We start from the raw sequence: 17,703 nt of genomic DNA, 5'->3' as shown, positions 1-17,703 counted from the left end.
AATCAGGTTTAGAGTGCAGAATATAGTTCTCTGCATTGTAGCACATTATAGCGCACCATTGACAAAGTCCAATGTCTTCAACAGAAAACGCGTTAAAACACCTGAAAAATAAAAAAATAGGAGGAGGAGGCGGAGCAACAAGCTGGAGTAGTCGCACTTTTTCCAAGCTCCCAATCTGTTAACCTTCAACTGTTATTACAGCTCAGCCTAAGTTTTAAAACTACCATAAATATTTAACGCCATCGACAGCACTCCTCCACATCGTAAAGATGGCAGGCAGAAGAAAGAAAGAGGAGCAAAATATTAAAGACTCGTCGACCAGCACCATCATGGCTACACTAGCAGCCTTGTTAACAGAGCCCAAGGCATCGCTACTGGCAGAGTTTAACGCAGCGTTCACCAAGCTGGAAACAAAGCTGGACAATATCCAGACCACTATTCTAGATCAACAACAGCGTCTTTCGTCATTAGAGACATTTGCCGATACCACCAGCCAAGACATGCGAGCTATGGAGACAATGCTAACTACTGGTCATCGAAGAGAACGCCAAGTTTAAGTCTAAGCTTATCGACCTGGAAGGCAGGAGTCGCCGAAATAACGTAAGGATAGTCGGCCTCCCCGAGAACATCGAAGGCCCCCAAACAACAGCTTTTTTCTCTCAACTCCTGGTCGAGACACTTGGCGAACGCATACTGGAATCAGCCCCGGAGCTAGACCGAGCCCATCGCACGCTAGCAGCCAAACCAAGCCCTGGTGGGAAACCCAGAGCAGTTGTGGTTTGCTTCCATAGATTCCAGACCCGCGCGTTGGTGGTGCGTGAGGCTCGGAGGCAGAGGGGTAAGCTGAAGTACAAAGATATCCCGATTCACATTTTTGAAGATTACTGTCCCGAGATAGTTGAACAACGTTCTGCATATCGAGACGTCATGAAGGAGCTGTACAACCTGGGTCTCAAACCCTCCCTTCATTATCCGGCCAAGCTGTTCATCATGGCCGGGGAGGGAAAGAGGCGACGGTTAACATCTCCCGAGGACGCTCAGGCTTTCATTTCATCTTACCGTTGATGCAGACCAGGACCCACAGATGACTGACTCTGCTCGGTACGTTTACATCCGAATGGCACAGGGATCCAGTTAATCTACGGTTACATTATGGGTTACATTATGGGCTAACTTTAGCTTGACTGCCCTTAGCAATTAGCCACTGCTAGCGCTCGGCCTTGCTGTTATATCAATGACTATGTCTTACCAACTTTTCCTTTTAATGTTTATGTGTAATCATACTTGAAAGGCTCTTCCCCTGTACATGCTATAAAATAGGGCTAAAGGGACCCACATTGTGGTTCGTGATTTGATCTCTGCCTTCTTGCTTTTAGCAGCTGGCCAGCATTTGAATGGTTTGTTTACACTAGTCTTAATAGCGGACTGTCTGGGGCTGATAAGAACTCATTATAGTCAAGGCTGCGTTACACCAATTAGCTCTTACAGCGTTTTTGTTTAACAAAACTTAATTGATGTTCTTCTGCCCTGCGCCTTAATCCAAGAATCCAGTTTGCCACTTGTTAATCTCTCTAATGCTAACTCTTTCTTTATACCTTACCAACTTTAAATTATACTATGTTATACCAAAGGAAGCTATTCCTGTTTCACTTATACGTTGGCTTACTTATTTAGTATCACTATTTTGTTAATTTTGTTAATTTGTCTTGTTGTATTATTACTATCATCACTACTATTATTACCATTAGTGTTAGCAATGTCATTGGTAGTACAACTACCAAGGCTATTATTTTAACTTTGTATCTATTCATTTAGGTTTACTTCACTTTATTTCTATTTCTATTTCTATTTTCTATTGTCCATTTCTCAAATTATTATTATCATTGTTATCATTATTATAGTTATATTCATTTTATGTTACTTTACTGATATTGAGCGACTTTGCTGCTTTGGGATGTGGAAATATTGGGAGTTAAGATCGGACTACTCCATGCGGATGCGAGGACAACGTACCTTGGTGCAATGGGCACTCAAGGTTCGGTTGGGACATTGGGGACCTCAGGTCCGGGGACTCAGGTTTGAAAGATGGTTAAGTGATATGTGTCACGACCGTTTGTTGTGTGTATACGTATGTATGTATTTTTTTTTGTTTTGTTTTTTTTCTTTTCCCCTTTTACCACCCACACCCCCACTCTCAGCAGCTGGCTTCGATGCGCTCTTCCATTTCAATCTGCAGTATTACAGCGCTCTGCCCACTCGTTTGGATATAGCTAAATATGGCCAACACAAACGACACTCTTAGATTTGTCTCGTGGAACGTGAGGGGAGTGGGGGGTCCTACTAAGACTGATAAGATCTTGGCCCACTTGCAATACCTTAAGGGCGATATATTTTTTATTCAAGAGACACACCTTCGCAACAGAGAGGTAACACGGCTTAAGAGAGGCTGGATTAGCCACTTATTTCATTCAAAATTTAATTATAGGGCTAGGGGTACTGCTATCCTGATTCGTAAAAACGTTATGTTCGAACCACAGAAAACGGTGGAAGACCCTGCTGGCCGCTTTGTCATGGTCTCTGGCAAACTGCAAGACACACCTGTCATATTGGCCAGTATTTACGGTCCCAACTGGGATGACAGCTCATTTGTAACCAAATTTTTTACATCTCTCCCAAACATTGAAAATTACCACATCATTGTGGGTGGAGATTTTAATCTGGTCCAAGACCCTATACTGGACAGATCTTCGAACAAAGCCTCCACTTTAACTAAATCAGGTAGGACTTTGCATGCTTTTACCAAACAACTTGGGCTCACTGACCCATGGAGACATACATTTCCCACGACTAAATTATTTTCATTTTTTTCCCACGTGCACCGTACCTATACCCGTATAGACTTCTTCCTCTTAGATAACAGACTGCTCTCCAAAATCAAATCCAGCGAGTATCATAGTATCGTGATATCAGATCACGCTGCGACTTCCCTCGATCTTCACTTTCGTAAACGAACTTACCCCTTTAAACAGTGGAGGTTCAACTCCTCATTACTAGCAGAGGCTCACTACAAGCAATTCCTGCACTCCCAAATCACCTTATATTTTGAGCTGAATGACTCGCCGGACATAGCAAGAGGTATACTCTGGGAAGCTTCAAAAGCTTATATTAGGGGCCAACTTATCTCTTTTGTCTCCAACCTGAAAAGAGCCGAGACGTCCCAAATGGCAGACCTGTTACGAAAAATAAAGGACATTGATGATAAATACGCATCTGACCCAGACCCTAATTTTTATAAAGAACGCTTTAGGTTACAAATAGACTTTGACCTCATGTCATTAGATCCAGCTTAGGGAGATTCATACCGATCCTCTTAGAATTAATGAAGCATTTGCTAAATTTTACGCTGAGCTATACGTTACCGATTGTCCTCCCACTGCAGATGACATGTTCCGTAGTATGACGTTTCCCCGAATTGACGATGAAGCCACGAAAGTCTTGGGTGGTCCCATAACTGTCACTGAGGTCCAAGCAGCCATCACATCGCTGCAAAGCGGAAAGTCGCCCGGCCCTGACGGCTTCACTGTAGAATATTACAAAGCTTTCTCTGCTCTCCTCGCACCAGTCCTGAGAGATATGTACAATGAGGCGTTTTTACATCGTCGCCTACCGCCCACCTTGTCGTTGGCTACTATCTCCCTAATTCTTAAAAATGAGAAAGATCCTCTGCTTTGTAGTAGCTATAGACCAATTTCACTCTTGAATGTGGACCTCAAAATCCTCTCTAAAGTTCTTGCGCTCCGTCTTCAACAAGTGATGCCCTTTATTATCTCATTAGATCAAACAGGGTTTATGCCAGGCCGACAGTCCTCCCACAATACTAGGCGTCTCCTTAACATCATCCATTCACCAAGTAGTGAGATCCCGGAGATAGTGGTCTCCCTCGACGCCGAAAAAGCTTTCGACAGGGTCGAGTGGAAGTACCTATACGATGCGATGGACAGGTTTGGCCTCGGCAATAGTTTCATTTATTGGGTCAGTCTATTATACTCGTCTTCGGTGGCCTCAGTACAAACAAACGACACACTGTCGCCCCACTTCCCCCTTCGGAGAGGTACCAGACAGGGTTGCCCGTTATCACCACTTCTGTTTGCTGTCGCGATAGAACCCTTGGCGGTCTGGTTACACTCAGAGAAGGGCTTTAAAGGTATTACACGGTTTGACACAATTCATAAAGTCTCATTGTATGCGGATGACCTGCTTCTGTACATCTCGAATCCAGTCAGCTCTCTCCCTGTGATTATGAATATTTTAGAACGGTTTGGGGTGTACTCTGGTTATAAACTTAACTACCAAAAAAGTGAATTATTACCGATTAACTCATTGGCTAAGCAGCTCCCTCGCTCTTTAACCTCATTCAAATGGGCGGAGGACGGATTTCGCTACCTCGGCGTTTTTATCACAATACCTATATTTGATATGTTCCGCACAAACTTCCTGCCTCTGGTTGAGAAAGCTGAAAGAGACTTTGACCGCTGGTCAGTCTTACCGTTATCCCTCGCGGCCCGGATAAATCTGGTCAAGATGGTCGTCCTACCCAAATTCCTGTACCTTTTCCAGCATGTTCCTATATTTATCACTAAATCTTTTTTTGATAAATTAGACAGGAGAATATCTAAATTTTTATGGGGTAGCAAACCGGCTAGAATTCGAAAGACGCTACTACAGTCTCCTAAGAGTGACGGCGGTTTGGCACTTCCTGACTTTAGGCGATACTACTGGGCTGCTAACTTGCAAAAAATCCTGTACTGGATGAATGATGATTGCGACCACCTACCGACCTGGGTACACATGGAAAAGGCGAGTTCACATCTCCCGTTGCGGTCTGTCCTATGCTCTCAACTCCCCCTTTCTATAACATCTGCGGGTGCAGGCCCAATTGCGTCCCTCTCGCTCAAGATATGGAGTCAATTTAGGAAAAACTTTGGTTTACAAGGCCCTTCCATCTTGACCCCACTGCTTAAAAATCACATCTTTAATCCTTCAAGTACAGACTCCGCATTCAAAACCTGGCATAGTAATGGCATCAGTAGTATCAAAAACCTATACAAGGATGGTATTTTTTCGTCTTTTGCGGAGCTTTCGTACAACTATAGCCTCCCAAACTCCCACCTTTTTCGTTTTTTCCAGATTAGGAATTTTGTGAAGAAGATATTCCCCCATTTCCCAAATCGTCCCCCTGAAACCCTGACCGATTCCATCCTAGCTCTAGATCCCAACCGGAAGAAATGCATCTCTTTTTTGTACAACTTGTTAGGGTCGGTTATATTGAAACCTCATACCTCATTAAAAGCTGCGTGGGAGGGCGAGCTGAATATGAAACTAACAGACCAGCAATGGGACTCTGCCTTGGATTTGATCCATTCTTCCTCCATATGTGCCCGTCATGGCCTAATCCAATGCAAAGTCCTTCACAAAGTCCACTACACAAACGCAAGATTATCTAGAATATACCCCGCTGTTAAAGACACCTGCAACAGATGCAATCAATCCCCTGCCAACCATAGTCATATGTTTTGGTCTTGCCCTAAGCTAGCAACCTTTTGGAGGAGTGCTTTCGACGTGCTAAGCAGAGCCTATGGCCAGACTATTCCTCCAAACCCACTGTCAGCTATTTTTGGTATTCCCCCCAACACCAACCTCTCTGTTGCGTTGAAGCAGGTCCTGGCTTTTACAACCCTGTTAGCCCGGAGACTGATTTTGCTTAACTGGAGACTTACCTGTCCCCCGACACACGCCCGCTGGATCAAGGAGGTGCTCTACAACTTAAAGCTTGAAAAACTTAGGTTCTCTCTCAAAGGCTCTACCAAGACATTCCTAGATACATGGAACCCTTTCCTGGAACTTGTTAACTCTCTTAACTTGTTTCCGGACTCGGAAGAGGACTGAGTGTCCCTCTATCACAGCTCTGTCTTATTGCAGCTGCTATCCCCTCAACCCCTCCCCCCCCCCCCTCCCTCCCCACAATTTTTATTTTTTATTTTTTTATTATTTTTTTTAATTTACATTTTTTTTTTTTTATCGTACTCGTGTGGATGTGTACGTATGTGAGTGTTGTTTGTTCCCGGGTGGCGAGGGTGGGTAAGGGTAAGGGTAAGGGTTTTGAGGGTCGTTTACATACTGTTGTACAATTATGTCCTGATTATCACTCTCTGTTATCATTGTATGTATGCAAATTGCTGTTAAATTCAAAATTCAAATAAAAAGATTTAAACTAAAACACCTGAAAAATAAAAATGGACTGAAGAAAACCATTTACCGGCAGATGCCCGACGGAACGTAAGTGACGTCATCAGAAATCGACGCGATACCGACTGGATACCGGTATTTTAAATGAAAAATCTGGCTCCTAATAGCGACCTTCCTACTCCACCTCCGAGAAGACACAGAACTCGTGGGCAAACTCCACAAGAGGAAGGTGAAGAAATTTCTCAAGAATCTGAGGAAGAAAGATTTATTTCTACTATGGAACAACAGCAAGAACAAGATCAAGCTCTAAGAAAGGTTATGGTAAAAGACATTAGAGAATTGCTGGCTGAAAAGCTTGGAAACTTAGATACAAAACTTGATGACATGCTGTGAAAACAGAAATTTGTGGAAAAATTGATACTCTACAAGTTCGAATCGAGGAGGTGAATTCCTCTTTGAAAGGAGAAATTAAAAGGGTTGAAACGGATATCAGCAGCAAGCTGGAACCCATCATTCTCACTTCAAGAAAACAAAACAACGCCATCAGAGAACTGGAAGCTGCAACTACTGATATCTCTCAGACAAGTCAAAGACTGAAGAAGGAACTCGACCGTGTCTCTGGGCAATTGGCTAAAATGACCGAAAAATGCCTAGATCTCGAAGGCCGTTCTAAACCCCAAAATCTAAGGATTGTTGGGGTGAAGGAACGAAAGGAAGATGGAAAAGACACTCGGGACTTTGCTGCCGACTTACTCCAACAGGTACTTAATCTGCCTGAGAGACCCAAACTCGACCGGGCACATCGAGCTCAGAGAGCCCGACCAGGAGCTGGAGCTCCACCAAGACAACTCATTTTGAAGCTACACAACCCATCAGTTCTTGAAGACATCATGAAGAAAGTTGCAAGCACAAGAAACCTGATTTTTGAAGGAGACAACATAAGAATCTTTAGAGATTATCCAGCAGAGGTTGTCAGGAAAAGAGCACTCTTTACCAAGTCGCCAGTTATCCTCAGAGACATACCAGGCTTAAGATATGGACTAATGTATCCAGCCAAACTAAGGGTCACATACAGAGAATCCAAACGTTTCTTCACCGACCCAGAGGATGCATTTAAATATGCGCAAGATATAGCAAAGGACATGTAGATAAGTAACATTTTGCATAGCTCTGTATGAAAATACATTGAATTGACTTTAACTGATTACTAGCAGGGCTATGTTTTATTTACCCTGAACTTACACTGCTTGTTATTTTGTGTGTTTAATTCACTCCTTTTATATGCATCTATAAGGGGTCTTTAAAAGGATTTATAAGTTTAGAATGTGTTTTAAAAAATGTTTAAAAATGTTCGTATAAGATGGTGACAGGCTGTTAAGTCTAGACTAAGATCTGAGATAGTAATGAAATGTATGGGAAAACAAAGGAGAAAAGGGAGGACACGTGGGAGAGAAGCAGGGAGAGAGATTAATCTCTCTCTGAATAACCCAACTGAGAAAACCACTTAAACTTATAATAATTTATCTAACACACTAACACAGTAACAGAAAAAAATCAAACGTATTATGCCGTCTATTTTAATTTAACACTTAATATCTAATCATGAGACTTACTAAATATAGGTTACGGTTAAAGAATCTGTTTATATCCAAAAGGTGTTTAAAAACTATCCGATAAAAAGGTCTAGACTTCCTAGCAGTCGGCAGGACAGAGCGAGAGGGAATATGCTAAAGAAGTTGGCGAGGAGGGGTAAGGTAATAAAGATTTAGGGGGTAGAGGAAGGAAGAGTGAGACGGGGAGAATTACAGAGTGTTATTGGAAGGGGGATTTAGTGTGGATTAGTCAGGAAACCAGGGAAAGTTAGGATAGTCAAGTAGAGAAGAGAGAAAGTGGGATGCCCAGGGAGAGGGCAGGAGGCAATAGAGAAAGAGGGGTCAAGCAAATGTAGACAGGCATTGGGTGTTGTAGCAAGATGCGAGGAAGTTTAGAAACAGTATTAGAATGATTGGGGAAGTTGCTGGGGTGTCGATGGGTGTTTGAGAAGGGAGGAGAGAGAGAGATCTCGCTCTGCCTGCTGAACTGCTGGAGGTACTAATTAACTCCTTTAAGCCTGCTGATTTAAAACCGGTTATGTATTTAACATACTAATCTCAATAAGCAAGTTAATAAGTTTTATATTCCAATTGAACCAATAAATAACCACTTAGTATGTATTGTATAAAAAGATATCTAATTCCCCCAGAGGAAATTATTTACGGATCGTTCTTCGTTTTTTCTTTGTTACCCTGTATGTGCTCAGTCCCTTTTTTTTAGTATTACTTTACAAGGGGCGGAGCTAATTGAAACCAACATCTACAGAAGTTACACAAAATTGCTGGGGAAACTCAGCGGGTGCAGCAGCATCTATGGAGCGAGGGAAATAGGCGACGTTTCGGGCCGAAACCCTTCTTCAGACTGATGGGGGGTGGGGGGGGGGGAGAAAGAAGGAAAAGGGGAGGAGGAGGAGGAGCCCGAGGGCGGGCGGATGGGAGGGTGGGAGGAGACAGCTAGAGGGTTAAGGAAGGGGAGGAGACAGCAAGGGCTACAGAAGTTTACAAGAAATATCCCACCAGGGGGTGGGGCACACGAACAGTATCTGTAAATGCTGTGATTTTTTTTTTTTTTTTTAATTATTTAGTTTATCTAGCACATTCTCTATCCACTCTTCTTAAGGCACTCTTTCTCGGGAGATACCTGCAGGGCTTTGGAATTGGGCTCACCCACCCAGCAACCAAAAGGTTGATTTTAAATATTGTGTTAGTCCATCTTAAACAAGGGAAACCATGTAAGCTCTAATGCAAGATGATCCTTTGGAGAAAATTGGAGGAATTACATTTTGTAGTTGGAACATTAAGGGCATTAATGAGGCAATTAAAAGGGGTAAGGTTCTAGCCCATTTAAAATCAATTAATGCTGATATAATATTTTTACAGGAAACGCATCTCAAGGATGGAGCGCACAACAGGCTGAAGGCTAACTGGATTGGCCAATTATATCATTCTACTTTTCTCTCTAAAGCTAGAGGTACTGCAATTAGAATTCGTAAATCAATGTATTGTCAAATACACCGGGATGCAATGAAATTGCATGTCCACATAACGCTGGCAGATTAATCATTATACAAACATTAATGATAAATACAACCATGATTGTAAAACTGCAGCATGATGCAAGGTTGAAGTGCAATTTTGATGGTAGTGAATTCGGAAGCCAAGTTGCTCAACATACTTGTAGGCTACTTTTCAAACTTTTTTGTTTAACTGGATAAACTAAACACACCTCCCCTGACTCACAGTCTGGAGAAGGGTCGTGACCCGAAACGTTACCTATTCCTTTTCTCCAGAGATGCTGCCTGACCCGCTGAGTTACTCCAGCATTTTTGTGTTTCGGTGTAAACATCTGTCGTTCCTTCCTCACAGCGTTACCCTGTACGCAGGCGCTTCGTCGATATGTTGCAACGCTGTGCGTGAGAGAAATGAACGACTGAGACAGATTTTCAAAAGCAATCTTGCAAGATGATGTAACTGCAAACCTAGCGATAAGAACCAGTTCGGCTGCAGCTTGTTCGTCAGTTTGAGCTGGGACTCGGCCAGAACCAATCTTTGGCCAGAGCCGCCCTCGAAAAGCTAACTGGGAACTTTATTTAGTAAAATGGTGGTAGCTTGTCACGGTGCGGTGTGCCTGCTCTTTCTTGTTGCATGTCTCCAGAGAGGAGCCGAGGGCGGACAACTGTTGGTGGTACCAGTGGATGGAAGTCATTGGTTAAACCTAAAGGCTCTCATGGACGAACTTGGGAAGAGAGGTCATGATGTGGTCGTGGTTATACCTGAAATCAGTATGAACATGGGTCCATCCCCTCATTACACCACGAAGGTTTACCCCGTCCCCTACAGCAGGGAACTAATGGAAAGCATGAAACCAACGATTGTAACCAACACGTCCTTCTTCCAAGAAATCGGGAACATCTTTCGGGGGGCGGGTAGACTTAGGGATTTCTTCCTGACCACTTGTGAGAGTCTGCTGTACAACTCAGAGTTGATGTCGGAGCTGGCCGAAAGAAACTTCACCGCGGTGCTGACTGATCCCTTTGTCCCCTGCGGCGCGATCGTTGCAGAGTTCCTCTCCCTTCCCACAGTCAATTTGCTGCGAGGAATTCCTTGCGGGTTGGATTATTCAGCCACTCAGTGTCCCAGACCACTCTCCTATGTGCCCAGATTCTTCACAGGAAACACCGATCGAATGACTTTTCTGCAAAGGATAAAAAACCTGCTGGTCAATTTCTTGGAGCCGTGGCTCTGCCGTTTTCTGTACGCACCGTTTGAAGAGCTGGCCATCAGGTTTCTGAAGAAGGACGTGACTCTGGTCCAGCTACTGAGCCAGACCTCCATCTGGCTGATGCGATACGACTTTATCATGGAGTATCCCAGACCCCTGATGCCAAACATGGTCCTTGTTGGAGGCATCAACTGCAAGGAGAGGAAACCTCTGCCTCAGGTGCGAGCAATTTAATACCCCCCTCCCCCCAACACCCGAATTTCTTCCCCTGCTAGTCACAACAGAGACCGGTAAAAAGGGAAGCATTGCAATGAATATCTAGACTTGCTGAGCCACATTAGTCGGTCATACAATGCAAAAACAGGCCGTTCGGCCCAGCACGTCCATACTGACCGTTTTGTCTATTTACATTCATCTCATTTACCCGCTTTAAGACGGTATCCTTTCTGTCTTGACTACTTTAGTTTCTGTCTAAGTGTCACTTAAACACAGTAATTGTATCCAATAGCACATTCTGGATATCACTTTCTCTAAAAATACACAATGTTATAGTGGACGATTTATGATAACATTTTCCTTTGAAGGCACCAGTGATCATTTCATGCCTGAAAACGTTACAGCAGCTGCCAAAATATATGAGCCTGCAACTCTTTGTGAACATTATTTGTCAATCAAATCTCAATTTTACAGGAACTGGAAGAATTTGTAACCAATTCTGGAGAGCATGGTGTGGTAATCTTCACCCTGGGGTCAATGGTATCGGAAATTCCTCGTGTAATAGCCGATCGTATTGCAGATGCTTTGGGGCAAATTCCTCAGAAGGTGAGTGGGTAATGCTGAATCGAAATACTAATTCCTGAAAATGGTAAACATTAAAGACAATTGTGCTCATTCTTTACAACATAATTTAATGTTCTGGTTAATTTACTGTAACATCGTTACTGATTTATTACTAATTAGTGTTATTTCTAATGCATCTAATACCATAGAGACATGGGTAGCGGACTCTGGCAGTGCAGGATTGCAGCACCATTGATGATGTTCTGGGAGAATATTTTCGCTGTGTCTCTCCTGTCATGCTCTATAGGAAACATGCATCTTACAGTGAGATTGTTTTCATTCTTCGAAACCATTGGAACGTTCAATCCCTCCACAGGACAAACCCGAAAATCAGCCCATTTAACTGCCTGTATTACTGTATTCCTTCGAAAGCAAGCATAACTAATTTTTAGGTAAAGAAGGCAAAACTACAGTTCCCAAAGTATAATCACAGCATGATGTAAATGCAAATAAATTACACAGGAGTTGCTGAGGCTTCCAACTGTGGTGAGTGGGAGCCCAGACAAAAGCTTTTTCCATGCCCATCTGGCTGGAGGATGGGTTTGTAACATTGCAGGGCTTCATGTGCAGGCTTTGCATTGCACCTGACATGAGACATTTTTGGGACATTGACGGAAGAATACTGAAGAATAAGTTTGCTCCTGAACAGTAGGGGGCATGGAGGAGGAATAATGAGGAAGAACGAGAGAGAAGTAGAGGCAAGGATGAGAAGGGAAAGGATGGGCAGGGAGAAAGAATGTTGAAATGAGTAAGGAGATAGAAAGGATGAGAAGAGATGGGATTTGTGCAGGACAGGGACAGGGAGAGGGAGAGGTGAAGTCGTAGAAAAATAGGTGGCGTGAGAAAAAGGATGTGGAGGGAATAAATGGAGGGCTTAAGGAGAAGGTAAGCAGAGGATGTTGCACCAGTGAGGTGAGAGGAGGAGATGTGGAAGTGATTCTGTGTTCTGTGGGAGAATGCAAATCAAATGCTAAAGAGGACCTCTGAAAGCTGAAAGCTACTTTGACTCGCCATCCTCCCTCTGGCCGAGGTGAGGCTGTGACATTAGGTCTGTATCTGTCCAAATTCAGTTTGGTTGCAGTGCTTGCTCTCATTCTCAGCGCCTTCCTGAGACTGAGATTGGTGAAAAGGTTTCACCAGGTTGGTGAAAAGCAAGGGTGAGATAAAGGAAGCAGCTCTAAATCTGCATAACCAGGTTCCTTACCCCACTTCCTTGGCCACGCTCCCCCCTTGCAGGCTCCCTCCCAATCTCTCTCATCTTCCCTTTGCTCTCTTCACTGCCTTGTTACCCACAATGCCAGTTTGCTGATGTCCTGGCACCTCCTCCCCTAACATTGCCACATGTGTCTTAGCATTAGATTATTTGTTTGATAACACTCCTCTAGTGTGCTCTGGCAGTGCTTGCTGCATACAAGCTATAAGGTCATTGGAAGTTGCTGATGTTCTTTAATGCTTGTAATTACCGTTGTTACCTTGCCAACAGATGGAAGCACTTTTATTGCTCTTTCTTAATTCACTTTGTCTCTTCCTTTATCTTCTCCTTTGTTGGTAATTCAGCATTGTTTTGTTAAAGGTTTCTTTTGTTTAAGGTACTCTGGAGATATACTGGAGAGATTCCCACTACACTGTCACCAAACACAAAATTAGTAAAATGGTTACCACAGAATGATCTACTGGGTAAGATTTTATTTATCTGAATTTAGCAAATTGGTCATATAATTTGGTTGAAAGATTTTTGATTGGCAAAGGAGAGATTCAGGTTGACCTTGAGCATCCATAGGGTGACAAACACATGGAGTCATACAGCACGGAAACAAAGACACTTTGGTCCAACTCGTCCATGCTGACAAAAGTTGCCCCCTCTCAACTGGTCCCATTTCCCACTCTACACTCAATTAAGTAATACTGTAGAATACTCAGTGATATAATATAGGAAACTGCAAGTTATAACTGCAAGGTCCCACAACACCAACATTCTAATTTTCTCTTAACTTCTTATGATAGAGGGAGGCCATTCAGCCAATCGAGTCTCTGTGGGTTTTCAGAGCATACCCATTAGTCACATTGCCCATTTATTTCTCATTAATAATGTTCCCACACATATGAAGAAACTGCACCTGATTCTACCACCTTCTGCCCTATGTTAGGGGTAATTTAAAGTTGTCAGTCACCTGCCAACTTGTCAATTTGCCAATCAACCAACCCAACATTGGGATGTGGGACGAAAATGAGTGCCTTAGGGAAACGCACACAGTCATGGAGAATGTGCAAACTCCACAGAGACCTGCACCGCAGCTCAGTATTTAACCAGTCAACAGTCCCAACAGCACCAGTTCTGAATATTACCCTTCTAGCATAGGTCGGGAACTCAGTCATTTTGATGATGTCCCTTCAGCTACCTCCTGCCCCATCTGTGGCCGAATTAGCCATCTTGGAGCACGCAAAGCTAGAGTAGGAACAGGACATACTCAATTTCAAGGCACTGTCTAAGATTTAAATTGCAAAGTCCAGCTTTACTGTGGTATGATTAATGTCAATATTTTTTTTTCACAATAAAGGAATCGGGTAAAATTCCCAGTGCCTTGAATTAGTGAAGCTGTTGACTGAGAAACAAAATTATTACCTGCCCATATAAAATTTTAAACTTAATTTGAATCTACCTGTCATTTTTCATAGCCTCGCCTCCTTCAGCAATTGTTGATAATTGCCTTGTAGCCAAAATGTAATGGGTCACATTAATGTTTGATGCTATTTGTTTCACTCTTCTATGAACTAGGACATCCTAAAACACGAGCCTTCATCACCCATGGAGGGACCAATGGAATCTACGAGGCTATCTGCAATGGTGTGCCATCCATCATGCTGCCACTGTTTGGGGATCAGTACTATAACGTGAAACATATGGTGGATCGTGGTGCTGGTATCAATTTGGACATAAAGCATATGAGCTCTCATGACCTAGTCAATGCTTTAAATACAGTCATCAACAATACCAGGTCAGTGATGTGAATGATTCTATTCTACCACTAGAAACGTGAACAATTTGTATATATTTCTTGACTTTCATAATCTTGGGGCATCCCAAATCACTAACAATTAATGAGGCTCTATTAATTATTGTTAATATATAGGAAATAGAAAACCATATTAAGACAAAACAAGTGGCATGGCGCAGCATTAGAGTTACTGCTTCCCCCCATACTTCAAAGACGTGGAAGTTTGTAGGGTAATTGGCTTTGGTAAAAATAGTAAATAGTCTCTTGTGTATAGATAGTGCTAGTGTATGGGGGTCGCTAGTTGACGTGGACTCAGTGGGGCCGGAGAGCCTGTTTCCATGCTGTATCTATAAACTAAACTAAACTAAAAATAAGTGTCCAGAAATGATGTAATAATGCTCAGGTAATTACTTATGTTGCTTGAGGAATATTAGCTTGGGCATTAGGGAAAACCTACTCTTCAAATAATGTTGTGGGACTGTTTCTGTTGTTCAGTGGGGGCAGCTTCCAGTGCTGTAGTGGGTTGACATTCTGGATTTTTGTTTCTATAACTTTCATTTTAAGTCCATGGCCACTATAAGAATGCTTTCCACTGGGCCATGGGTCTCACGTGAAAAAGTTGGTGATTCACTTGTAAATCAAAATGTAGCTGTGAAATATGACTGATTAATAAAAACAGTGAAGCGAGACCAGGCAGGTTGAGTGAAATAGTTTTTATTCACAGAAAACCAAACCAAATCTCGTGAAAACCGCGTGCCAAGCTGACCTTACAAAACACAGCTCCTGTTGCTGGGAGGAGCGCTGATAACTGGCTAAAAGCCCGCGAACGAACCCTCGAGGTCATGCCGACCAATGACAAATGTTGTGACTACCCAGCCCACTAGAAACTGTTTAACTATTGTGGAGTAAGTTACTTATCTTCTTGTGCAAAGTGAGATGGATGTTTCTGCAAATTTCTTTATCCATTTCTCAGAAATAAAATGTGTAAATTAATCCCAAGTTTAATTCTATCTATTCTGAGTATGAATTATTTTAGATTTAGACATTAGACTTTAGAGATACAGCATGGAAACTGAGTCTGCGTTGACCAGTGTACACTACACACCAGGGACAATTTACAATTTTACTGAAGCCAATTAACTGACAAACCAATATGTCTTTGGAGTGTGGGAGGAAACCGGAGCACACAGAGAAACATAGAAACTCCGTAAAGACATCACCCGTAGACAGGATTGAACCCAGAACTTTGACACTATAAGGCAGCAGATCTACCACTACGCCACTGTGCCACCCAAATAATGTAAATCCTTAAACTTCAGAGGAATACTATATCAGCATAGTAAGAGCATCACTCTGTAGGTTCCTTGGTAGATACACAGTTATGATATGCAATAATGGTTTTGTTAAATTATCTTTCAATATCTGCATTAACAAAAAAAATAATTTTGAACCTTAGCCAGAAGAGAGAGGGACTGGAAATTTATTTAATCTATAATTCATCTCCAAACTATAATCAATGCAGTATCATTTTGCTATGCTACATTACATCAAGATCCCCTGGTCGCCATGGTCCACTTTTGGATTAAAGTCGTCACTTGTTTGTCAAAAGGAGCTTTATGGTTGCAATCTATTATATCTTTCTTGTGCTTCAAGTGCATTCCTTTCTATGTCAATCATATGTCCATTGCATCAAGCTAATATCAATTGTCCTTCTCTATTATAGGTACAAAGAAACAATGATGCAGTTATCTGCAAGGCATAAGGATCGGTTAGTTGAGCCGATGAAACTCTCTATCCATTGGGTGGAATTTGTGATGAAGCACAGAGGGGCAGAACACTTACGTCCTGCAGCTCATGACCTCAACTGGATCCAGTACCACTGTCTAGATGTTGTTGGTGTGTTGCTTGTCTCTGTGGTGACCTCCATATACCTAACAGTTAAATGTTGTTCATTGTGCTGTAAGAGATACTTGTGTGGAGGCAGAAATCTGATGAAGAAAAAATCAGATTGAAGTGGACATCAATCATTCCTTAAATATTTGAAGATTACTTTATCTTTATCATTGGTTAAAAGATAACCAAATTCATGAGAAACAACGTGTGCTTGTTCATCTCAGTTTGTGAATGGGAATTGAGAGGTTAGTCGTGGAAGGAATGGACGGTGCATGGGGATTTTCTTCGTTCTCACTGAATTTTGTTTGTTAAAAATTATTCTCTAATTCTCTAAATTTTGTTTAAACAAAATATTTTGGAAATGTATGGAATGAACACAAGATATATTTTTGTGGTTGTTAATCTTAGACATATAATTCACAAGATTATTGCATATAAATAATTTGAAAAGCAGGTTCATTGTAAAACTAACAAGTTCACTGATTTTTGGCTGAAAGTGACCAAGTTCAGCAAATTCTCAATTTTAAAATTTATGTTGCATTTGACTTTCATAAGATTTTGTGCTTCCTATATTTCTTAACTGCACCTTGGAAATTACAGACTTGATTTTTAAAATTTCAAAATTGTGTAACATTGCTATAGAAAGTGAAATAAATGGAAAGAAAAATTGAGTGAGAAGAAAGAGGAAAAGAAAACTTTTTTAAAAACTTTCAAATCCATAGCACGAAAAGAACCTAAAAGTATGACAATTAATTGTTTATTTTCTGTGCAAGAGAAGTTTGACATTTAAAAAAGGTTGCGTAGTATTATTTCTTTCAACTGAAAATCATGTCCATGCAGGTTCTACATGAAAGTCCGAAGCCTATCTGTGGGTTGTACAAAACAGGCGATAATTTCTACTAATTAAAGGGGCATCTATTTCTCTTCAAATTGCTAGTCAGCGTATGTATTAATATGGGAAAGATTTTTGCAGTGCAATTACTTGAGACAATGTTTCTGTTGTCTTTCTCTGAATCTCAAGCATCAGCCTGAGCTGAGGCTCACCTGGAAAGAGTTACGAAGGACAAAAACATACTAGCGTTATAGCAACTGAAACTTGCTCAGCACGTGACATCAGTGAGGAGTATGAAGCTGTGTTAAGCTAGAACAGATGTCAGTTGAATGAGATTAGCAAGCCTCACTTGGTTATTTATTGGCATGCCATAGAGAAAGGTGAAACAAAATTAACAGGCAACAAAAGTGCCATTTATAAAACGCTGTTTCTATTAAAAGGGGGATTGCTTTGACCACTTTCGTTCGAGCATTGAGAAATAACTGTACATCAGATAGGATTTATTTTGCTTGTGCCTGAGAGCAATATGTTTTCAGCTCCTTTATCAACGTTGGAATGTTTGCTGATGATTATGTAATGGTC

General features: G+C 41.9%; 1 protein-coding gene across 1 annotated transcript; it reads left to right on the top strand.

Annotated features, from left to right (window-relative positions):
- Positions 1-8,842: 8,842 nt before the first annotated feature.
- Positions 8,843-16,796, top strand: LOC116975382 (UDP-glucuronosyltransferase 1-1-like). The gene is made up of 6 exons (XM_033024426.1): positions 8,843-9,309; positions 9,705-10,779; positions 11,251-11,382; positions 12,990-13,077; positions 14,177-14,396; positions 16,120-16,796. The coding sequence occupies exons 2-6, from the start codon at positions 9,937-9,939 to the stop codon at positions 16,406-16,408; spliced, it is 1,572 nt and encodes a 523-aa protein (XP_032880317.1). The 5' UTR covers positions 8,843-9,309; positions 9,705-9,936; the 3' UTR covers positions 16,409-16,796.
- The last annotated feature ends 907 nt before the right edge of the window (positions 16,797-17,703 follow it).

The sequence above is a fragment of the Amblyraja radiata genome, chromosome 7 (genome assembly GCF_010909765.2).
Source record: "Amblyraja radiata isolate CabotCenter1 chromosome 7, sAmbRad1.1.pri, whole genome shotgun sequence".
Taxonomy (NCBI): Eukaryota; Metazoa; Chordata; class Chondrichthyes; order Rajiformes; family Rajidae; genus Amblyraja; species Amblyraja radiata.
This window is presented reverse-complemented; position numbering and strand designations above follow the sequence as displayed.

What these genes read in the sequence shown, in the direction of transcription:
- LOC116975382 (XM_033024426.1), top strand. Translation starts at nt 9,937, where the DNA reads ATGGTGGTAGCTTGTCACGGTGCGGTGTGCCTGCTCTTTCTTGTTGCA. An exon ending in TGGGGCAAATTCCTCAGAAG is followed by an intron (nt 11,383 to 12,989) that starts GTGAGTGGGTAA and finishes CTTTTGTTTAAG; the next exon opens with GTACTCTGGAGATATACTGG. An exon ending in ACCACAGAATGATCTACTGG is followed by an intron (nt 13,078 to 14,176) that starts GTAAGATTTTAT and finishes TCTATGAACTAG; the next exon opens with GACATCCTAAAACACGAGCC.